The sequence below is a fragment of the Apus apus genome, chromosome 10 (assembly GCF_020740795.1).
Source record: "Apus apus isolate bApuApu2 chromosome 10, bApuApu2.pri.cur, whole genome shotgun sequence".
NCBI classification, from domain to species: Eukaryota; Metazoa; Chordata; class Aves; order Apodiformes; family Apodidae; genus Apus; species Apus apus.
The window spans coordinates 8,388,651-8,406,288 of record NC_067291.1 but is presented as its reverse complement, the minus strand read 5'-3'; the positions used below and the strand labels follow the sequence as shown (position 1 = coordinate 8,406,288).

At 36.2% G+C, this 17,638-nt stretch overlaps 1 protein-coding gene and 1 long non-coding RNA gene across 2 annotated transcripts in view; one reads left to right on the top strand and one right to left on the bottom strand.

The window, feature by feature from the left end:
• UNC13C (unc-13 homolog C) overlaps window positions 1-15,482 on the top strand; it is a 116,692-nt gene extending 101,210 nt beyond the window's left edge. Inside the window, exons 25-33 of the mRNA XM_051628273.1 lie at window positions 1,731-1,819; window positions 2,861-3,010; window positions 5,180-5,303; window positions 6,769-6,825; window positions 7,649-7,729; window positions 8,357-8,504; window positions 12,382-12,474; window positions 13,176-13,335; window positions 14,083-15,482. Of these exons, the coding sequence (XP_051484233.1) occupies window positions 1,731-1,819; window positions 2,861-3,010; window positions 5,180-5,303; window positions 6,769-6,825; window positions 7,649-7,729; window positions 8,357-8,504; window positions 12,382-12,474; window positions 13,176-13,335; window positions 14,083-14,368 (1,188 nt within the window). The 3' untranslated portion in view covers window positions 14,369-15,482. The remainder of the gene's footprint in view (window positions 1-1,730; window positions 1,820-2,860; window positions 3,011-5,179; window positions 5,304-6,768; window positions 6,826-7,648; window positions 7,730-8,356; window positions 8,505-12,381; window positions 12,475-13,175; window positions 13,336-14,082) is intronic.
• LOC127388592 (uncharacterized) overlaps window positions 10,467-17,638 on the bottom strand; it is a 64,102-nt gene continuing 56,930 nt past the window's right edge. Inside the window, exons 2-3 of the long non-coding RNA XR_007890409.1 lie at window positions 15,787-15,837; window positions 10,467-12,120 (exon numbers count right to left, since the gene is read on the bottom strand). This is a non-coding gene — a long non-coding RNA (uncharacterized LOC127388592). The remainder of the gene's footprint in view (window positions 12,121-15,786; window positions 15,838-17,638) is intronic.

Sequence of the window (17,638 nt, the reverse complement as noted above, 5' to 3'; positions counted from 1 at the left end):
TATAATTACCTAATGCATTTCGTGAAAAACTCTGCCCTTGTTACTAAACTCTGTCTTTGTTAACTAAACATAGACTTTTTTTATCCCTGCTTTTCATATGAAGGAAAACTATCACTTTAAGTGTACGAACTGAGTATGCCTGCCAGTGAAACTACAAAGACATGGAGTGGAGAACCAACAGAACTCTCTCCATGCAAAGTAACTAAAACTAAATCAGGAAGTGGTTACAGTGTTAAAATATGAGATTCTCAGATTAGAAAAGTGCTACACATCCCTGAGCATCTTCTAAGGGATGTGAGGAAATTCCTCATGTCACCTAGTAGTGAAAATACTGGATTTTCTATGCTTTTAAACCACAAGTAACTTCTCAGGAGAGAAAGTATTGTCTAATATTAGAACAGAGTTAAGTCTTTGGGGGTGATTCAGTGTTGTTTTTTTCTTCACTTTGCCTTAAAATTCCTGTGTAGTCTTATGTAAGATGTCCAATGTGCTGTGACACAGCTTCTCTTGTCTCTGAAGTATGGCTACAAGAGCTAACCTGCTGCACCATAGGGCTCTTAGAGCATCAGGTGAAGAATAGGCACTAAACACTGCTCATGCAATTGAAATATATGAAAAAATCAAATAGAGACAGGCCTGATTTTGCATTCTAAACATGCAGTTTCCTTTGAAATTGTCAGAAGATCTGTACCTGACCTTACTGTTCAGGGAACAGAACTCAAGGGTTATCATTGAAAATCATTCCCTAACATTGTGATGCAGATAGGTGAAAGACCTGGAGCATGAGTTATTCATTTAAATTCAGCTGTTGAACCTGATGATCATCAGTCATACCCCAAAATACAGTGTAACTATTTCTCCTAAATGCTAAAATCTCAAGACAAAAACTCCTCAAAAAAATTTTTTTACAACAAATGCGTAGCAAATAAACAAAATGCTGATCAATATCAACAGAGTATTGTTTGATTAAATATCTATGCATGGATGTCCACCCTGTAAGTGTAAAATTGTGTTTCTCCCCTGCATTCTCTTTTTTTCTGTGTTTAGAAAACCTGTATCAGAGGTACAGGAGCTGTTCTCCCTTTACATAAGAATGCATTGCTCTGTGATTGAATTATGTATGTTTTAATGGCTTTTAGAAACAGAGGTACTGAAATTCAATAAATTCCCTTCCTTCATACTATGTGAGTAGAAGCAGCATGGAATAGTCTTCAAGACATTCTTTCCAGTGCTGGCTGTTCTACTGCTGTGCTGCATTAAAGGAATATGGAAACATCTTCCATGCAAATCACAAAAAACTTATTGATGGTGGTGAAATGTACAAGAAAAATTAAAATATTAAAACACCAGCAGTATTACTAACACAAACACTAAATTCTACTGCATCCTTCTCTTGGTAAGCCTTGTGAATACCATATTCCTGATAATGGTAATTCTGCTCTTGTGACTGTCAATACAATTTACACCATCTCATAGAAAGCCATTGTTTAATTGCATAGTTTTAATGTCGAATAGTATAATTCTTCACTATTCCTATCAAATGTTTTCCTTTAAATGGTAATTGGATTTTTAGGCCTACTGAATCAACCCTTTGTTGTAAGAGGTGTTTCCACATTTGATTTTCCGTAGTGCAGTGTATCATTACATATAATCCCTAATTTATCAGTTGTAGTGGAAAACCCAAAAACATTGTGTGTAAGTAAAATACAACATTACTTATCTCTTTACAGCTGGACCCTGAAGCTAGTGTTGTTCTAAAAGAACTTCAGGTGAAACTTAGCAATGTACTGGATGAACTCAGCACAACATATGCTACAAGGTAAAAAACCTGTTTTACTGCAAAACTTAGAGAAATATTCCTGTTCAAAAATCTACCTCCTTGATTAAGTCTGGGTGTTGTTTGGATGTCCTGAGGGACAACCTGTTTCTGCCCTGATGAAGTGGTGTCAATTTGTGTGTGTGAATGTGTTTAGACTCTACATACAGCAGTCACCTCACTGTAAAGAAAACTGAAAATTTCCTGTAGGCATGAACATGTTACAGAAGTGAGACTGATTACTTTTGTTCTGCTTTGTAGGTAACAGAAATTGCTGGTTTGTTCTTATTTCAGACCATGTTTATATCACTTTCTCAGACTGACAGCTTTTTCCAAGTGGCTTTCTTCAACCAGGGATGTCTGCCTATGTTTAGCCTGTTTCAAATGGTCACTGTGAATGGCCTTCTTAGGTCATTTGCTTGCCTGTGGCTCTGCCAAAATTGTCTTCTGAGCCTTATTCTCAAAATCTTTCATTAATCAGAGAACACACTGCAGTCTTGGATGAGGATGGTGCTGTGCCAGCAGTGCCTCTGCTGTAAGACGCTGCAAGTTATCTCTGCTTCAAATTAGAAAGGAATCTAAGAAAGGGGGATTAGTGCTGTAGTGGTTTTCATTAAGCAAAGTCTGCAGTTGCTTCTCTAATCCATCAATGAACCGCCTGTGTTGACAGTGTTCACTTCTGAGTATTAGTTCCTCCTGAGAATTCTTGAGAAGCTGTTGCACACTGGTCATACCTTGAGCTAATGATCCTGCTACACCTGGTACAGAAAATTAGTACTTGGCACCCCTACAAGGGCATGAGAAGCACAATGACAGAATGGAAATGAGGGGTGGGGGGAAAGAAAACAGTATATTGTATCAGTTATATGAGCTTTGAAAGAGTTCTTTTCAGTCTTTAACACCTACAGTATCGTGTATTTGTGAAACTTCCATTACTGCAGAACAGGTTTAAATCTTGTTGAAGAATCTGATGCAAAATTATAAATCTTGGTTTCTATCCCAGAGTTCTTTCATTCTCTCTTGTTTTCTTTTTCCATTCTGTAGCTTCCAAATTATTATCGAAGATTGTGTAAGACAAATGAGCAATGAACTGAATCAAATGAGAGGAAATGGGAATGCAGCAGCCAACAAGAACAGTGCAGCCATTGATGCTGAGATTGTGCTTCGGCCTCTCATGGATTTCCTGGACAAAACGTAAGTGTGCCAGGCTGGTGTGTGTGGCAGGGGAGGATCTGGGCACTACACTCAGCTGTACTTGGCTTTACCCTGAATCATCATTAATATGTAGAAATATGTAGATATTATATCTACATTAATATGTAGAAACAGTCTGTAGTATTTATAGTATTCACGTCTGCACCGTGCTAAACCTGTTGACTTATACTGAGCAATTTGTACATGAGCTACATATTTGCCTTCCTATTTTTTGTCATTTTTTGAGTCATTACAAAGGAGCTAGGGTACAGTCACTCCTCCATGAGCTGTGGCATAAAGGAGTTGCTCTGAACAAAAGAAAAAAAGTAAATTCCCTATACTTAAATTGTCTGGCATTTGTTCTAGGCTGGCATCCAGTGCCCCCCTGTTTATTAATATTCACTTCTGTGTCCCCAAAAACCTGGTCAACATTTAAAGGTTTACAGAGCAACTAACATTGTTTCTAAACATGGGATTGATGGGCTTGCTATCTTAGAAGCACAATTGGAATTGCAGCTCCCTACTATACATATGCACAGCCAAAGTCTAAAAGTCATTGGTGGAGCAGGGAATTGAATGAGATTTTGTTTTTTCTTTGGAGATTGGATTTTTATAGGCTTCATTTTTTTTCAAGGCTTTGGCAATTTTGTGAATTCCAATGACAGCTGGCAAAGGGCAAGAGCTTGTTTAATGTACTTGATAAGATTTGGCTATTTTTGCAACACTGTCAATGGCAGTGCTTGGATTCCTAGCCTGGAAAAAAAAATAACAAATAACTGCTTTATCTACATGTAAGTCTTTCATTTTTAGCAGTCTTCCTTCTCCTGTGTGTTAAGTTACAAGAGGGGTACATGTTGCTTTAAGAAGATGGTTTTAAATTTTAATTATCTTTGAGTTAAGATCTTTACTCCTAGCATAAGTCTTCAAGAAAAGCCAGAAGTGTTTATTCACTTATATTTGCTATCCTAAGCTCATCAAAACTGGGTAAGTTGACTTTGCTTTCAGGTTCAATTCCAAATTGCCATTTCTCAAAGCTGTATTTATAGTTTCTTGGAGTTTTAATTGAATAATGACACAATGGAAACAAAAATAGGTTCTTATACTGTCTGAATAGGAAATATTCCTCACCACATGAATGATTAATGGAATTTTAGCAGATGCTAAACCCATGCACAGAAAGTAAAGGTGGGAAATTAAAAAAAAAAAAGGTTAAAAAATAAAAATTCCAGTGCTAGGGAATATCACCTTTCTTACAAATATAATAGGATTATAAACATGTAATATTAATGTGATTTGGAGTATATTTGCTTAATTATGCTTTTATTTTTGCACTTACTAAGAGTAGTAAGAGATGCTAGAAATGTGAATTGGCATATTTATTATGTGATCAGTACAATTAATTTACTGTAACCTTCTTTTACATTTGCTCTGTAAAGTTCCCCATATATTCATTTGTTTGCTATTATTTTTAATTTTTTTTTCCTGTGCCTGAAAACTTTAGCACTTTATTCATGGCACTACTTATTCATCATGATACATAAGAGATGGTTTATGAATATACTCTTAAATAAAGAAAAAAATCTAAGTACACAGATACTCCAAATATTTAACTTTACCATTAGTAATAGATGGTATGATTGCACAGGTATGCCAGTGTGTAGCAAAAAAATGCCTCCAAGTGATAGGCCTGAATTTGCACTGGCTATCAACACTTAGTTCTACATAACAATAGAAATACAAGACAAGAAGGGAGATATTTGTTTTTTATTTTTCAGACATAAATTATATATCAAAACTTTAAATGAGGGTCTTGGGAGTACTAAACTGTATCATCCATCAAGCTTTGTAATTCATCATCATTTTGCATTTTTGATAAATATATATCAGTATTAGGGCAAGCAATGTATTGGATAGTAACTTGTTTTGGATAGTAAATTGTTAAGCAATTAATTGGATAGTGGAGATTAACATGACTTTTAATCTGCAAGTCTGTTTATTTACCAAGAATATTTACTGATAATGTTGCAAAATAACTAAGTCATCAAGAAATCCTTATTGATAGAGAAAAGCTAAACCGTAATGGTCACTAATCTGAACATATAGTGATACAGCAGCTCTGAAGTTTTAATGCTAGTTTTGGAGACTGGTTTGTGTTTTGTTTTATTCCAGTTTAAGCGTCTCTGCAAAAATCTGTGAGAAGACAGTTCTGAAACGAGTTTTAAAAGAGCTTTGGAAGTTAGTTTTGAACAAAATAGAAAAACAGATTGTGCTTCCACCACTGATGGACCAAACTGTAAGTGTCTCAGCAGTTCACACTCTTTATAAAGATTGTGATAATGTGCTTAATCTGGTGTTGCCTAAGGTGTCTAGTGCTGTATGTTTCCCTACCTTGGCAAAGGACTGTCACCCTGACTGGGAACCATGTGTTGCTCTCTAGTATTTCAGAGCAGTGTCACTAGGCTGCTCTTCCACAGCTGGCAAAGAAGACCCTGCTCGTTCATGCACTGCCTGCCCCAAGACGGGGCATTTTCATGAGTGCAGTGTAAAGCTGAATCATTGACTTTCATAGTAAAGCATGCTTTCATAGTAAAGGCTTTCAAGTTTGATTTCTCTTTACTTTATCATGAACAATAGTGTTCCTTACCTTTCCCACTTGCACCATGAATTCAATTGCTTCTATTGTTGTGCTCTTAGAAAGCCAGGAATGCTGATCCCATTCTTTATTCGTGCCTGCTGTGCCGTTCCTCATCTTGAGGCAGCACTTAGCATCAGGAAGTGTACACCAATTTTAGCTCTGAAAGTTTGGAGTATTTTAGTAGCAGACTAGATCACAGGTCCTCTTTGGGCAGGACTGCATTTACAGCCTGAGAAGATGAGGGAGAGAAACCTAAGTTAATACAGAAAGTAGAGGTGCTACACACAAGAGCAGTGTGGGTGATGGCCAGAAACGAGCCCTGAGTCATGACAGACCTGAGAGCACCAGTAAACTCTGATTCTGTTTAAGGGTTAAAGAAAAAGAGCCTGGCTTGAAGTGCCTCTCTTTAATTGTTTTTTGCTTGGACTCAGAACTATGTCTTACTGAACAGCCAAGTAACTGCACTAGTAATTATATTTCTAGGAGTAATTATGATGAAAAATGTGAGCATGGTATTATAGTAGGATTCTGGTTGTCCAAGACAAACATGGAGGCATTGGCCTTTGGGCAGGATTTGGCTACTTTAAAATATTGGTTTAACTTCATAACACTTTGTTATCTTTTCTTACCAAAAAAAAAAGGGGGCTTTGGCTTAGCAGTGTGCTGATACACTGTGTGTTACCCAGCTGAGGATTTCTCTGGAGACTGTTAAGCTTGTGTAGATTCCTCGGGGCTGCTCACTTACTTATATTAGCATGGCATCTGAGAGCTGTGATTATAGACAAACATCATTGGCACACTGTCTAAGGAAAATCTCAGACTTAGTTTACAAATATTAAATACAAAATGAGATAGCAGACAGGAGAGCACAAAACCACTACCAGAGGAATACAAAATATTAATACCAAGCCTAGGATACTGGAGGGAATCATGTCACAAGCATTTAACTTAGTCTTATCAACTGAATGAAAATATGTCTCGTGTAATTGAAATTTTCATTTAGCTTTCCAAAACAGTGACTTTGGCTAATGTCCTAGCAGCAAATAAGATTATGTTGAATGTTGACATAAAAAGCAAACATGCTCTAGCAAGTCTGTTTCCTGAGTCTTCCATGTGATTACAGGGGCCCCAGATGATATTCAGTGCGGCCAAAGATCTTGGACAACTGTCAAAACTCAAGGTAATGAAGCTGTGAATAGCCTGCTCAAATGAAAAAATAGATGAAATAGTAGAGACTGTGAGGCCAAGCCTCATGCCTCAGTCTTGTGCTTATTTACTATAAAAAGATTCAATACAGCAGTAACCATTGGCAAGGAATGATTTGATAGTACCTCTACAATGAGCTCCTCAGCACTACTTCGCTGAAGTCCACAATACACTTGATGGGGAGTTAGATGTTTATACTGGTGTCAGTTGTTTGCCAATCAATTTTGCCATTAGAATTTCAGATTTGGGCAGAAATGTGGTAATTCATACTCCTATGAAAAACTGCTCATTTTGCTAGAGGAGTTAAAATGTTGCCTGAGTAAATCACAAGATCCTTATTTTAAACAAAGATTTCATGGCTGGATGGCCACTTTATGACTCTTTTTAACTTATGTTCTGATAGGAAACCCTTTTCTGTTAAACATGGGGCATTAACATGCATTAGTTAAACTGTCAGGTTCATTAGTAAAATGAATTCTTCTGGTATCATCTAATCCAATTGTTTAAACTTAAAATGTAACATTTTCCCAGACCCCTCAGGACAGAGAAATAGTACGTCATAGGAAAAAAAGCATTTGTTCTTTTTCCCTACAATCTTTGTTTTCAAGACACAACATGATCACTCCAGGTTATAAATAGTTGTATAAGAAATATGAATTAATCCCTGTTGGTCACAGAGGTTTAGGGGCTTTTGGCAGTTTTGTTTGGGTTTTTCGTTTTGTTTTTTTCCAAGAATAGACATGCCCACAATACTGTCTCTCTTTCAAAATTAACTGCAGATGTAACTTGCTTTGCAGGACCATGTGATCCGAGAGGAAGCCAGAAGCCTGAACCTGAGGCAGTGTGCAATAATGGATGTAGCACTAGTTACTATAAAGGTACAGCTTTGTGTGTTTCTCTCTTCTGTGCTGGAATGATCAAGAGCATTACTGATACAAGCAGCTGCTAATACAGAATGGTCCCTTAGGATCCTAAAGATCCCTTTGTATGTCAAGGACCATTTGATCCTAAGCTCCTTGTATTGACTTGAAAGCAAATGTCTAATAGTCTGTTTGCAGAAAAGTTAGAAAAGTTCTTGTGCCAGTTGCAGACAGATCATGGACAGCATCCACTGAAGGAACAGGAGGTCAAAGCTTTTCTGATTCTAGTGTTCCTTTACTAAATCAGGCAGCTCAGAGTATGTGGTAAATCCATATTATGTTGCAGCATAGCCTCTTTTTCTCCCACTAAGGAGACACTGAGCCTGAAAAGTGTAGCTATTCCTAGCTGCACCCTCCTGCAAATGTGTCTGATACATGTTGTGCGTAGCACACCTGAAAACAGGGTTTAATACCAGGCACTACTCACAGCTGTGTTTGACTTCTGGAAGGAGCTCTGTAGTAGAGATGAGGACAGTTACTTCAACTACTATATTCAAATCTACCCACACATGCCAGGTATTATCTTACTTAAAATTGTGTGTAGCTGAGGCCTCCCTGGATGACCAAATTGGTTTTTCATTTTAGCAATACTTCCATGCTGGAGGAAGTGGGCTGAAAAAGAATTTCCTGGAAAAGAGCCCGGACCTGCAGTCCCTGAAATATGCTCTGAGCCTTTACACACAAACTACCGACACCTTGATAAAGAAGTTCATCGACACTCAGACATCTCAAAGTAAGTGACATGTAAAAGAGATTAAGTGCATCAAATTGGATTTTAAATGTTTTAAACAGCCACTCACCAATCACATTCTCCAAACACTGTGGTATTTTAGAGTTTATTGTCACAAACTTGCCCATGTGATATTATCCCATATCAACCACTGCTGTCAATCGAAGGAGCTTCTCTAAGGGCCGTGCTTGTCAGCTTGTCAGTCACTGTACCTGAAGAACAGATCCCGCAGCTATATATGGACACTGAATATCAGGGCTAGTTCTAGGAGCAACTCCAGACACAAACAGGGTTGTAGAGGCCAGACCAGAGTGCACATGAGAATTGCAGAAACAGAGTGGATCGTAGAGGAGTTTGGCAGCACTAGATACTTTCAGACCTGGAGGATATTAATTACTAATCACAAATAACTGCAGAATGCAAGGCATATCCCTTAAGGTTTCCTTTTGGGATTAAGAACAATAAATTGTGTGCAGCACATCCTTAATACAGCACACTGGTTCCCAGTCATGGAACCCACACTTCTTCTGGCAGGTCATTTGTGGATTCAAAAGTAATAGATGTTTTTTGTAGGCTAAAATACAGCATTATTTTCTCTATCTAATTTTTTTTCCTTTGTGCATTTCAGAATTCAGATTGAAAGCCATCCTGCTGAAAATTTCACATAATTTTTTATACCTGCCTATTAAAATTTAGTATTTTGATGCTTTCCCAGAAGTAGGCCAGGGCAGAGAACATGCAGGATATGGTATTAGGTGTACTTTGAATCTGGACATCAGCAGCACTAAAGGCACATTTTTCTGCTCTAGAATTTTAGTACAATGCACTAAAATTTGAAACACAAAGTTTTCATGTGAACTATACTTTCCCTTCATTAATGGTGTATTTCAGAAGAGGACTTTCTTAGGTTTCAATAAGAGACCAAGAGTTCATGGCTATACTTTTAGGCAAAGATTCTTTTTTCAAAAAGAAGCTATTTCTTACCGGTTTTCTTATCAATCTAGGAGAGTGTTCCTATATTTCTCCAGTACATACAGGAACTGCTTTTATATAGATGACATGCATTATATTTCAAGCTAAGCAGTTTCTTCATTTTAGAAACTGCAAATTTTTGTATACTAGTAATCTATACTAGATTCTTTTGAATATAGTGGACATCTGTTAAAAAGGGCTTGTCCACCACTTAATGTCTTTGGGAAGGAATACAATTTGCTGATCTATAAAACATCATCCTGCTCTCACTCATGAGAATCAGAAAAGTTTTAACTGGACAGTTAAGCTGGTAATCTGTTGCTTTTACCTCTGAAGCACAGTCTGTTATTCACAGTATAATATGCAGGAAACATTTTGCAGCTTGTCCCAAGATTAAGTCCAAGGGATGATCATTTCCCACGCAGCTTCCATATCACACGGACGATCCCTGTTAATATTTCATACATTACAAGTAAGAAAATTGCTACAAAACTCTAATATATAAGAAATAGATCCTTTTTTAACCACCTCTCAAAAAAGGTTTCAATATGGATTTAGGAAAAAAAAAATAATTACTAAAACATTTTGCATTTCCTTATGCATACTGTCATGGGAACTGCAGGAGAAAAAAATTATCCAGGTTGTAGCCACAAGCAGGGCTCTGTTATAAATCTTGAACCACAAACCTGAATTTTCTGATGTTCCTCATGATTTCAGCCTCAGGTCTGTGTTCATTTCTGTGCACACATTAGCATGCCTGTATTTGCACACCAGGTACTAGCAGCAGTGTAGCTACTGGGAATGAAAGTTAAGGAAAAGTGACTCATAGCTTTTCATCACTGTCAATTTCTCATTTAAAAGAACTAAAAACTCATCTATTATGACCTCCAGCCTCACAACTGTAGCTGTAACATTAGCATTTAGTTAAAATGACCCTGCTTGCAAATCAGAAAGTTACTCTGAATTATCATCAGATTTATATCTGCCCTCATGCACATAACCAATCCAAAATCTAGAGATGGTTAGATGTAATTAAACTCAAAGCAATGGGGAAAATATTATAAATTTAAATACAATAGCATATTGAATAATAACTATAACTGTAGATAAAAGTTCCATTCTTATGAAAAAATATTATCTTCCCTTTTAGTTCAATACTTATTTTTAGCTTATGTATCTTATTTTTACCTTATTTTAACTTACTATATTAGTATTATTACCATGATAGAATTTTTATTTCAATACTTTACTCTTATTTAAATGGTCTAAGTTATGTTTTTCCCCTTGGAAAGCCTAATAGCTGTGTAAAAGTGTGTGTTATTTCCTGTGTTCACGTTCAAGTTCAGTAGGAATAACCAAATTATCCACGAACATGCTTTTGCACTATTTCTAAACCAGAATGACTGCTTGAACTAGAGTTTGGATTCCTGGCCTTTCTGACTACACATTCCTAAAGTGCTTCCTGGAAACAAAGTATTTTGCACAGGCAATATAATTAAAAACATTTATAACTTTTAAAATTAGGACTTAATCTCAGGGATTCATAGTTTTTCACATGGTGGTTTCAATACACTTCATGAAAGCTAAACCCTTATTGCCATTTTCAACTAAATCAGGCGACTGTACTGTTAGATACTGCCATGTGCTTTAAAAGCAAATTGTCTCACAGTCAGGAGTAATGAAGTTGACTGCCATGATCTTAATCTGATTTTTTATTTATAAGGCACAGATACAGACTCTCAAGACTGTTTTTGATCAAGACAAGTGTTTGAATAAGTAAACAACAATCCTGAGCATAAACTAACTAACATTTTTCATAACTTTTAAAATAACTTTTTTCCCTCCATATAAAGATTTGCTATTTAAAAAGAACATGGGTTTGAAAGTTCTAAATTCAAACCTTATTGGATGCTGTGAAAAAAACCTGTAACCACCCTATGAAAATGAAAGATAAAGGAAAAATGTCTGTATGAATTTGATTAAACAATACAGATATCAGATTAGCATACTTAGTGACATAGCTTAACTCCTGTCATATGCTGTTGTATTAAACATCTGCCTTTCCCTGGCACAGGAGGAGAGGGAGGTTTCTATTCTCCAGTTACAGCCCTACCACTACCTTAGATCTGCCACATACTTCCAGGCCTTTTGAAAATTAAATACTGTTGAGATTCTGATTGTTATGGATTTTAGCAAGAGTATCCATATGACAGTAAGAGGGAAGACTATCTGTGTTTGTCCTTTAGTGTAAAAAAAAAAAAAAAAAAATTTTTTTTTTTCCTCTCTGACATGATCCAAAAGAAAACTAATTTTAAATGGGGCCCTGAGCAACAATTTTTTAACAAATACACACAATGGCTTCTACAAGACCTGGGTGACTGGGCTTTCCTACTGGAGCCCACTGTGAGATTCCTGCCATCCACTTACTCCGTGCAGCATTGGTGGCATCATGAGGAGACGAAGCTCTACTTGTGAATATCCAACCCATCACTTCCAAAGCAGCTCCAGTATCTCCTTTTCAGCTGTGGTGGCTTTGGAGCCTTTGTAGCTTTGACCCCAGAATCCTAGGGGTCCACCTTGAGTCTCCCCTGGTGTTTTCTGCTAGAGGCTCTGGGTAGGACCATTGGCTGTGGTGTAGAGCCTGGGCCTGTAAAATTGGGAGACAAAAAGCAGTTGAATCATAGAGGAAAACTGAGGCATATTGAGAGACGGAGGGTCCTGCTACACATAGACATTTGCAATTGCTAGGAACTTCTGTGATAAAGTCACTAATCTAACTGATATGAAATGTGAAATATTTCAGAAATTTCTATGCGTTTTTGACAGAAAATACCACTCACCTTTTGTCACTGTCCATTTCTTTTGATGTTTTGAGAAGCTGAGTGTGCTAAACTACTCATTATTTCAGGTCAAACCACTAATAATTCAGTGGGTGAGATATCTATACAGGTGGACATCTCTACACATCCTGGCACTGGTGAGCATAAAGTCATCGTAAAAGGTAAGTTTCAAATATCTAATTTTAAAAAGAAAGCAAAGTCCAAAACTCCCAGGCACTAGATCCTAAGTAAAATGTACCAATAATGAAATAACAAATGTTGTTACAGTACTTGTAAAGCTATAGGTGATCAGGATCATAATTATTCCTTGTTCAACATCAGCAGAAGTTTAGATAATACAGGTAAGTACTGTCTGTGCTTCTCTGTGTAGACAGCTACAATTTATTATATGAAGCCACAGAGTTCTACGTTGGGATGTGCCAAATTACACTTCTGAATTGCTTGCAAAGAATTTAATTTTCCAAAAGCTGCTGCAAAGTTGAGTGATGAATGACTGCACCAAGACTTGAAATGCTCCATTTTTAACAAAATGCCTTTTTTCTGCACAACCTGAATTCCAGAGGAAACCCAGTATCATTTAGATTAGTATAAACTTAGTTTTTAATTACAGTGGAGGTAGCAGACAAGAGCTGTTACTGTAAAGCATTTGTAAAATATATGTTTGTATTTGTTGCTGTTGTAACTGGACAGTCAGACATCTTACTCAATGGAGAACAGGCAAAGTTCCTCCAAAGTTTGTCAGGTACTGGTATCCAATAGGAAAGTTCTCAAATCCCCTTTCATTGCCTATAAAAGTCTTACCAGATAATTAATCTCTGCAAGTGGAATTTTATTTACCTTTATTTCCTTTATCTCTTTACAGTTGTAGCAATTAATAATCTGAACTGGCAAACCACAGCCATGTTCCGGCCATTTGTGGAAGTTTGCATATTAGGTCCTAATCTAAGTGACAAGAAAAGAAAACATGGAACCAAGACAAAGAGCAACACCTGGTCACCAAAATACAATGAAACTTTCCAATTGTAAGTCTTTTTTTGTCTGTTATTGTATGTATTATATAAATTTTGTTAGCATTTCTTGCAGTTAAACTGGTAAGTACATAAAAAAGTGTGCTAAGGCTGCTATACACATCAGAGCCCAGAGGTACAGACACCACTTCAAAACTATTTATTAATTCTTTGTTTTATATGAAGATGAATGAAAAGCACTAAGCTGTCAGTCTTACAAGACCTGTTTAAAATCTACAGCTAATTTCCCTACACAGGAATTAATATTTATATATCTAGAAGCCTCTTTGCCAAGTAACTTCTGGATGGAAGCGTTTGTTACTACTGCTCACTATCTGGGCATTTATTGCTGTTGAGATACCCAAGTATGTAAAGGGTTATGCATGTGTCAGTGCTGTTCTGTATCTGTTGTTTAATCCTTAAAGCAATAAGAAATGTTCAGCTAACCGGGAATTTTAAATTTAGTACTTCTCACAGCACCTCTTTACCCTCCGTAACTGGTAAGTGGAAAAGTAACAATGTTTAATTTCAGATATTGAGAGAATGATGAATTCTGTTTCTGTTCTGGGAACAGAGGCTACATCATCATGTTGACTGTGTAGAAGGTTTAAAGCTAAACAATATTTTATTGCAAACAAATCTGCAAACCCAATTAAACTACCACTATTGCTTTAATTTTTACAAGATTTCTAAAGTCCCTTCCTTCCTTAGGAAAATTGAACTGAACTCCATGTTCTAAATCCGTATTTTCAATCCATTCAGTGTTCTGAGTAGCGAAGCCAAGCCAGGAGCCTACGAGCTCCACCTCTCAGTGAAGGATTATTGCTTTGCTCGGGAGGACCGCGTGGTGGGCATGACAGTCATTCAGCTGCAGAAGATTGTGGAGAAAGGTGGCTGTGCCTCATGGTACCCCCTGTTGAGAAACATCTCTGTGGATGAAACTGGGCTGACAATTCTTCGAATACTTTCTCAGAGGACAAATGATGAGGTTGCTAAAGAATTTGTAAGACTTAAAACAGAAACAAGATCTGCTGAAGAAACAGCCTAAAATACCCAAGTACTGCAAGATTGCCACCGCTGAGAACTTAGATACACTGCTCTTGTCCTATAGTGCATGCATGTGCAAATCATCCGTGGGAATGTTTAACTAACTATGTTTTCAGTGTTTGCCAGTACTTACATACTATATTTGCAAGGTATGTCAAGGAACTGTGTATCTTTTTTACATATTTTGGTCTTTGGTAAAGTAATTGTTCCAATGAAGTGCCAAAACTTAAGCTTAAGAGTAAATGTTTCATCATATCTTTTTAAATGTCGACTTCACCTCATTACAATTACTTTGTTTTTTAACAGCTATTAATAATTAGCTTTTTTAATTGATCAATAGGTTATCTCTGTTAAACTACTGCATCACTTATTCTAAGTTAAGTTACCTCCCTTACTATTATTTTTTTAAAATGTACCTGGTTTTCTTCAAACTATCATTTTATGCAAGCCTCATTTTAGGTATCTTACTGATAACTTTTTCTATCATTACTACAAATGCAGTTACTTATAGGAAGTGTTTGTAATTTTATAATTACTAATATAATGATTTTTGCATAAAAAATTAAAAAGGATGGAAATATTTTATGCTAATCCTTTTCCAACCTTTCATAAATATCACTGTGAAGAAATGCTGTTAAAGCAAGTTCTCAAGAAGCTGTGCTTATCAGAGTTTGTTACTAATGTTTGATATCTTGACATAACTTTGTTCTTCAAAACTGCCAAGGTAATATCGTATTTGTATTTAAAAGGGTAAGTCAGTATCTGTAGAAAAGGACTGCCATACAATATATGTGCTTTTAAAAAAATCCTTTTTTTAAATGAGATGGCCCTGTACAAGGGTTAGTAGTTTGGAATCCGTAATGCTGGTTTGTGGTTTGTTTCTAGAAATCGTTTCTGAAGAGAAAAGATGCTTTTAGCATTTTCACTCAGTTATTAACTTTGCTTTACATACTTAGCTGTAACATCAGTTAAGTGCTTTATTTCTTAATTTATTTTTTTAGAAAAGTTCAACAGTTTGTACTTATGCAACATTACTATGTATTGCACTAATGCAAAATCTGTGTCCTGTAAATATATTTAGTGAGAAACTGTAAAATAAAGGATAAAGAAACTGCTTCTAGTTTTGTCATTTGATATTATTTATGTACCCAGAGGTTTTACATGCATGTGAAGCCCATGCAGTCACTCACAGCTTTAGGAGAGCTCAAAGTACAATTTCCATTGTATGATTTGATAGGTCAGTGTAGTTTTTAAAAGAGGTGGTAGGTATTTTGTTAATGTACTTTTTTATAATATAATGTTCTGTAATTATATTTATATTTCTTGTTGGTTCTGGTTACTAAAGTTTCTAATAACACAGGTTCAAGTTTTCAGCTTTGCTTAGGGAAAAAAGCAGTAAAAGGAAAGGAGGACACATACCTGTGTTGATGCCAGTCAGGTACAGCCCAAGATGTTTCCAATGGATGGCACCTAAAACACACGATCTGTTAACAAGCTTTAATGTAAGAAAAAAAATCAGCAAATCTCAAATTAAGAAGGTGAGTAATCAAGAGATTATTCCTGTAATTATTTTAACTAAAATGCAAAGAGAATGCCACAATGAATCATTTGTGGTTCTAAGAATTACAAGAGAAAGGCTGGGATAGGCAGCTTCTGCGTTTTACCTGGAGCATGTGTAGCTGCTAATTCTGCTGTAAAATGGCAGCCAGGTTGGTGCACGATGCAGCATTACCCACCTTGCTGTGTGTCCCTGAGATTCCCCTACAAAGGAATAATAACTGAACTTGTCAAGGAAATCAATTACTGCTCTTAGTGGTCTCCCTCAGTTGCGCACACCAGAAGTAACAGACAATCTGGTAAAGCAAACGCTTATAATTTACAGCTTTAAACACTACAATTTCATTGTCTTTAACAGAGAAATATTTACTTTCTGCATCAAAATTTGTCACATACAAGACGAGCAGAAAATACGTTCATGCTGCATCACAGGGCTGTGCAAAACACTGGGATCATTCAAAATGCAAATATATCCAATGGTGTAACACAAGCATTTCATGTAGTAAACATAATTGATATGGAATTTTTAAAAGCTGTTATTGTCTCTTTTAAGGAAGAAAACATTCCTTTTAAAAAAAAAATCATTTATGAGACCATTTTCTTCAACTGAGATAACCTTAATGAACTGGCTGCTGTTACTGCAGTTTCACTACTTAGTAACAACTGATACAATCAAAATTCTAGTTGTAATTCCATTTGTATTTGTTTGTTAAGACAGAGCATTTAAATACATACACTTAGAGAAATAAAGGACAAAAAAGGGGAAAACAGGAAAATTACTTGGAGAACAAATTTTCCATTACCCTAGGAAGTGTTACTGCATACTGTGTTCATACACATCATGGCTTTTGAGAACTTAAATTCAGATCAAAATAATAAATACAAAGGCATTTGGACACCACCAAGAAACTCAGCAAGTTCCAAAAACAAACTGCAAAAATATTTTTTGAAATTGCTTCCTCTCTGGTGGGTGTTACCTGTAATTTCTCCTATGCATGTAAATCTAGACCTGAGTGAGATTTCACTCTCCTCTCCTGTCACCTATGTTCCAGCACTGAAGATCCCCCCAAGACATATTTTACTGGATGGTAAATAATTGTTAAAAGTTTTTCTGTAACCTGGAAGACTCAAGGGATCCTTTATGAAGATCTGAAGAAATGCATGTGCCAATGCAGTATATTTAAAGTAGAAGTAATACATTGAGCAAGAAAAAGCTGAACTTCTGGAGTCTACATCAACAAGAGTCTCTGGACACACACTGTACAGACAGGACAGCTCTTTATGAAATACTGTCTGTCAATTAGTGTGGAAAACATGCCAACTAGTGTCAAATAGGAAGGAGCAGCTGTAACTCCAACAGATGATCAACAGAATTACATTAGAAGCTTACAGAACAGAAATAATAAAACCATAATTTTCATTGTTTTTCTCTACTTTACTAGTTTTCATTTATGTTCTCATGCTAGTGACTGAAGAAATTAAATTTGTTCGCAAATACTGGAAACAGAAGAATAATTTACCATTACCATATTAGTCTGAATTAAATACCCATTTCTTCTAAATCCCTTGAAAACTAAAGAGCTAAACAAATATGTGGAAAACATTAAATTACTGTATTAAATTAAATTCAGCCAGCAGACATAACGTAAATGGATTCAGCAAAATGCAGCTGGGGAAGTGCTGGGAAGTATCCAGCTGTTCACACCATGCCTAT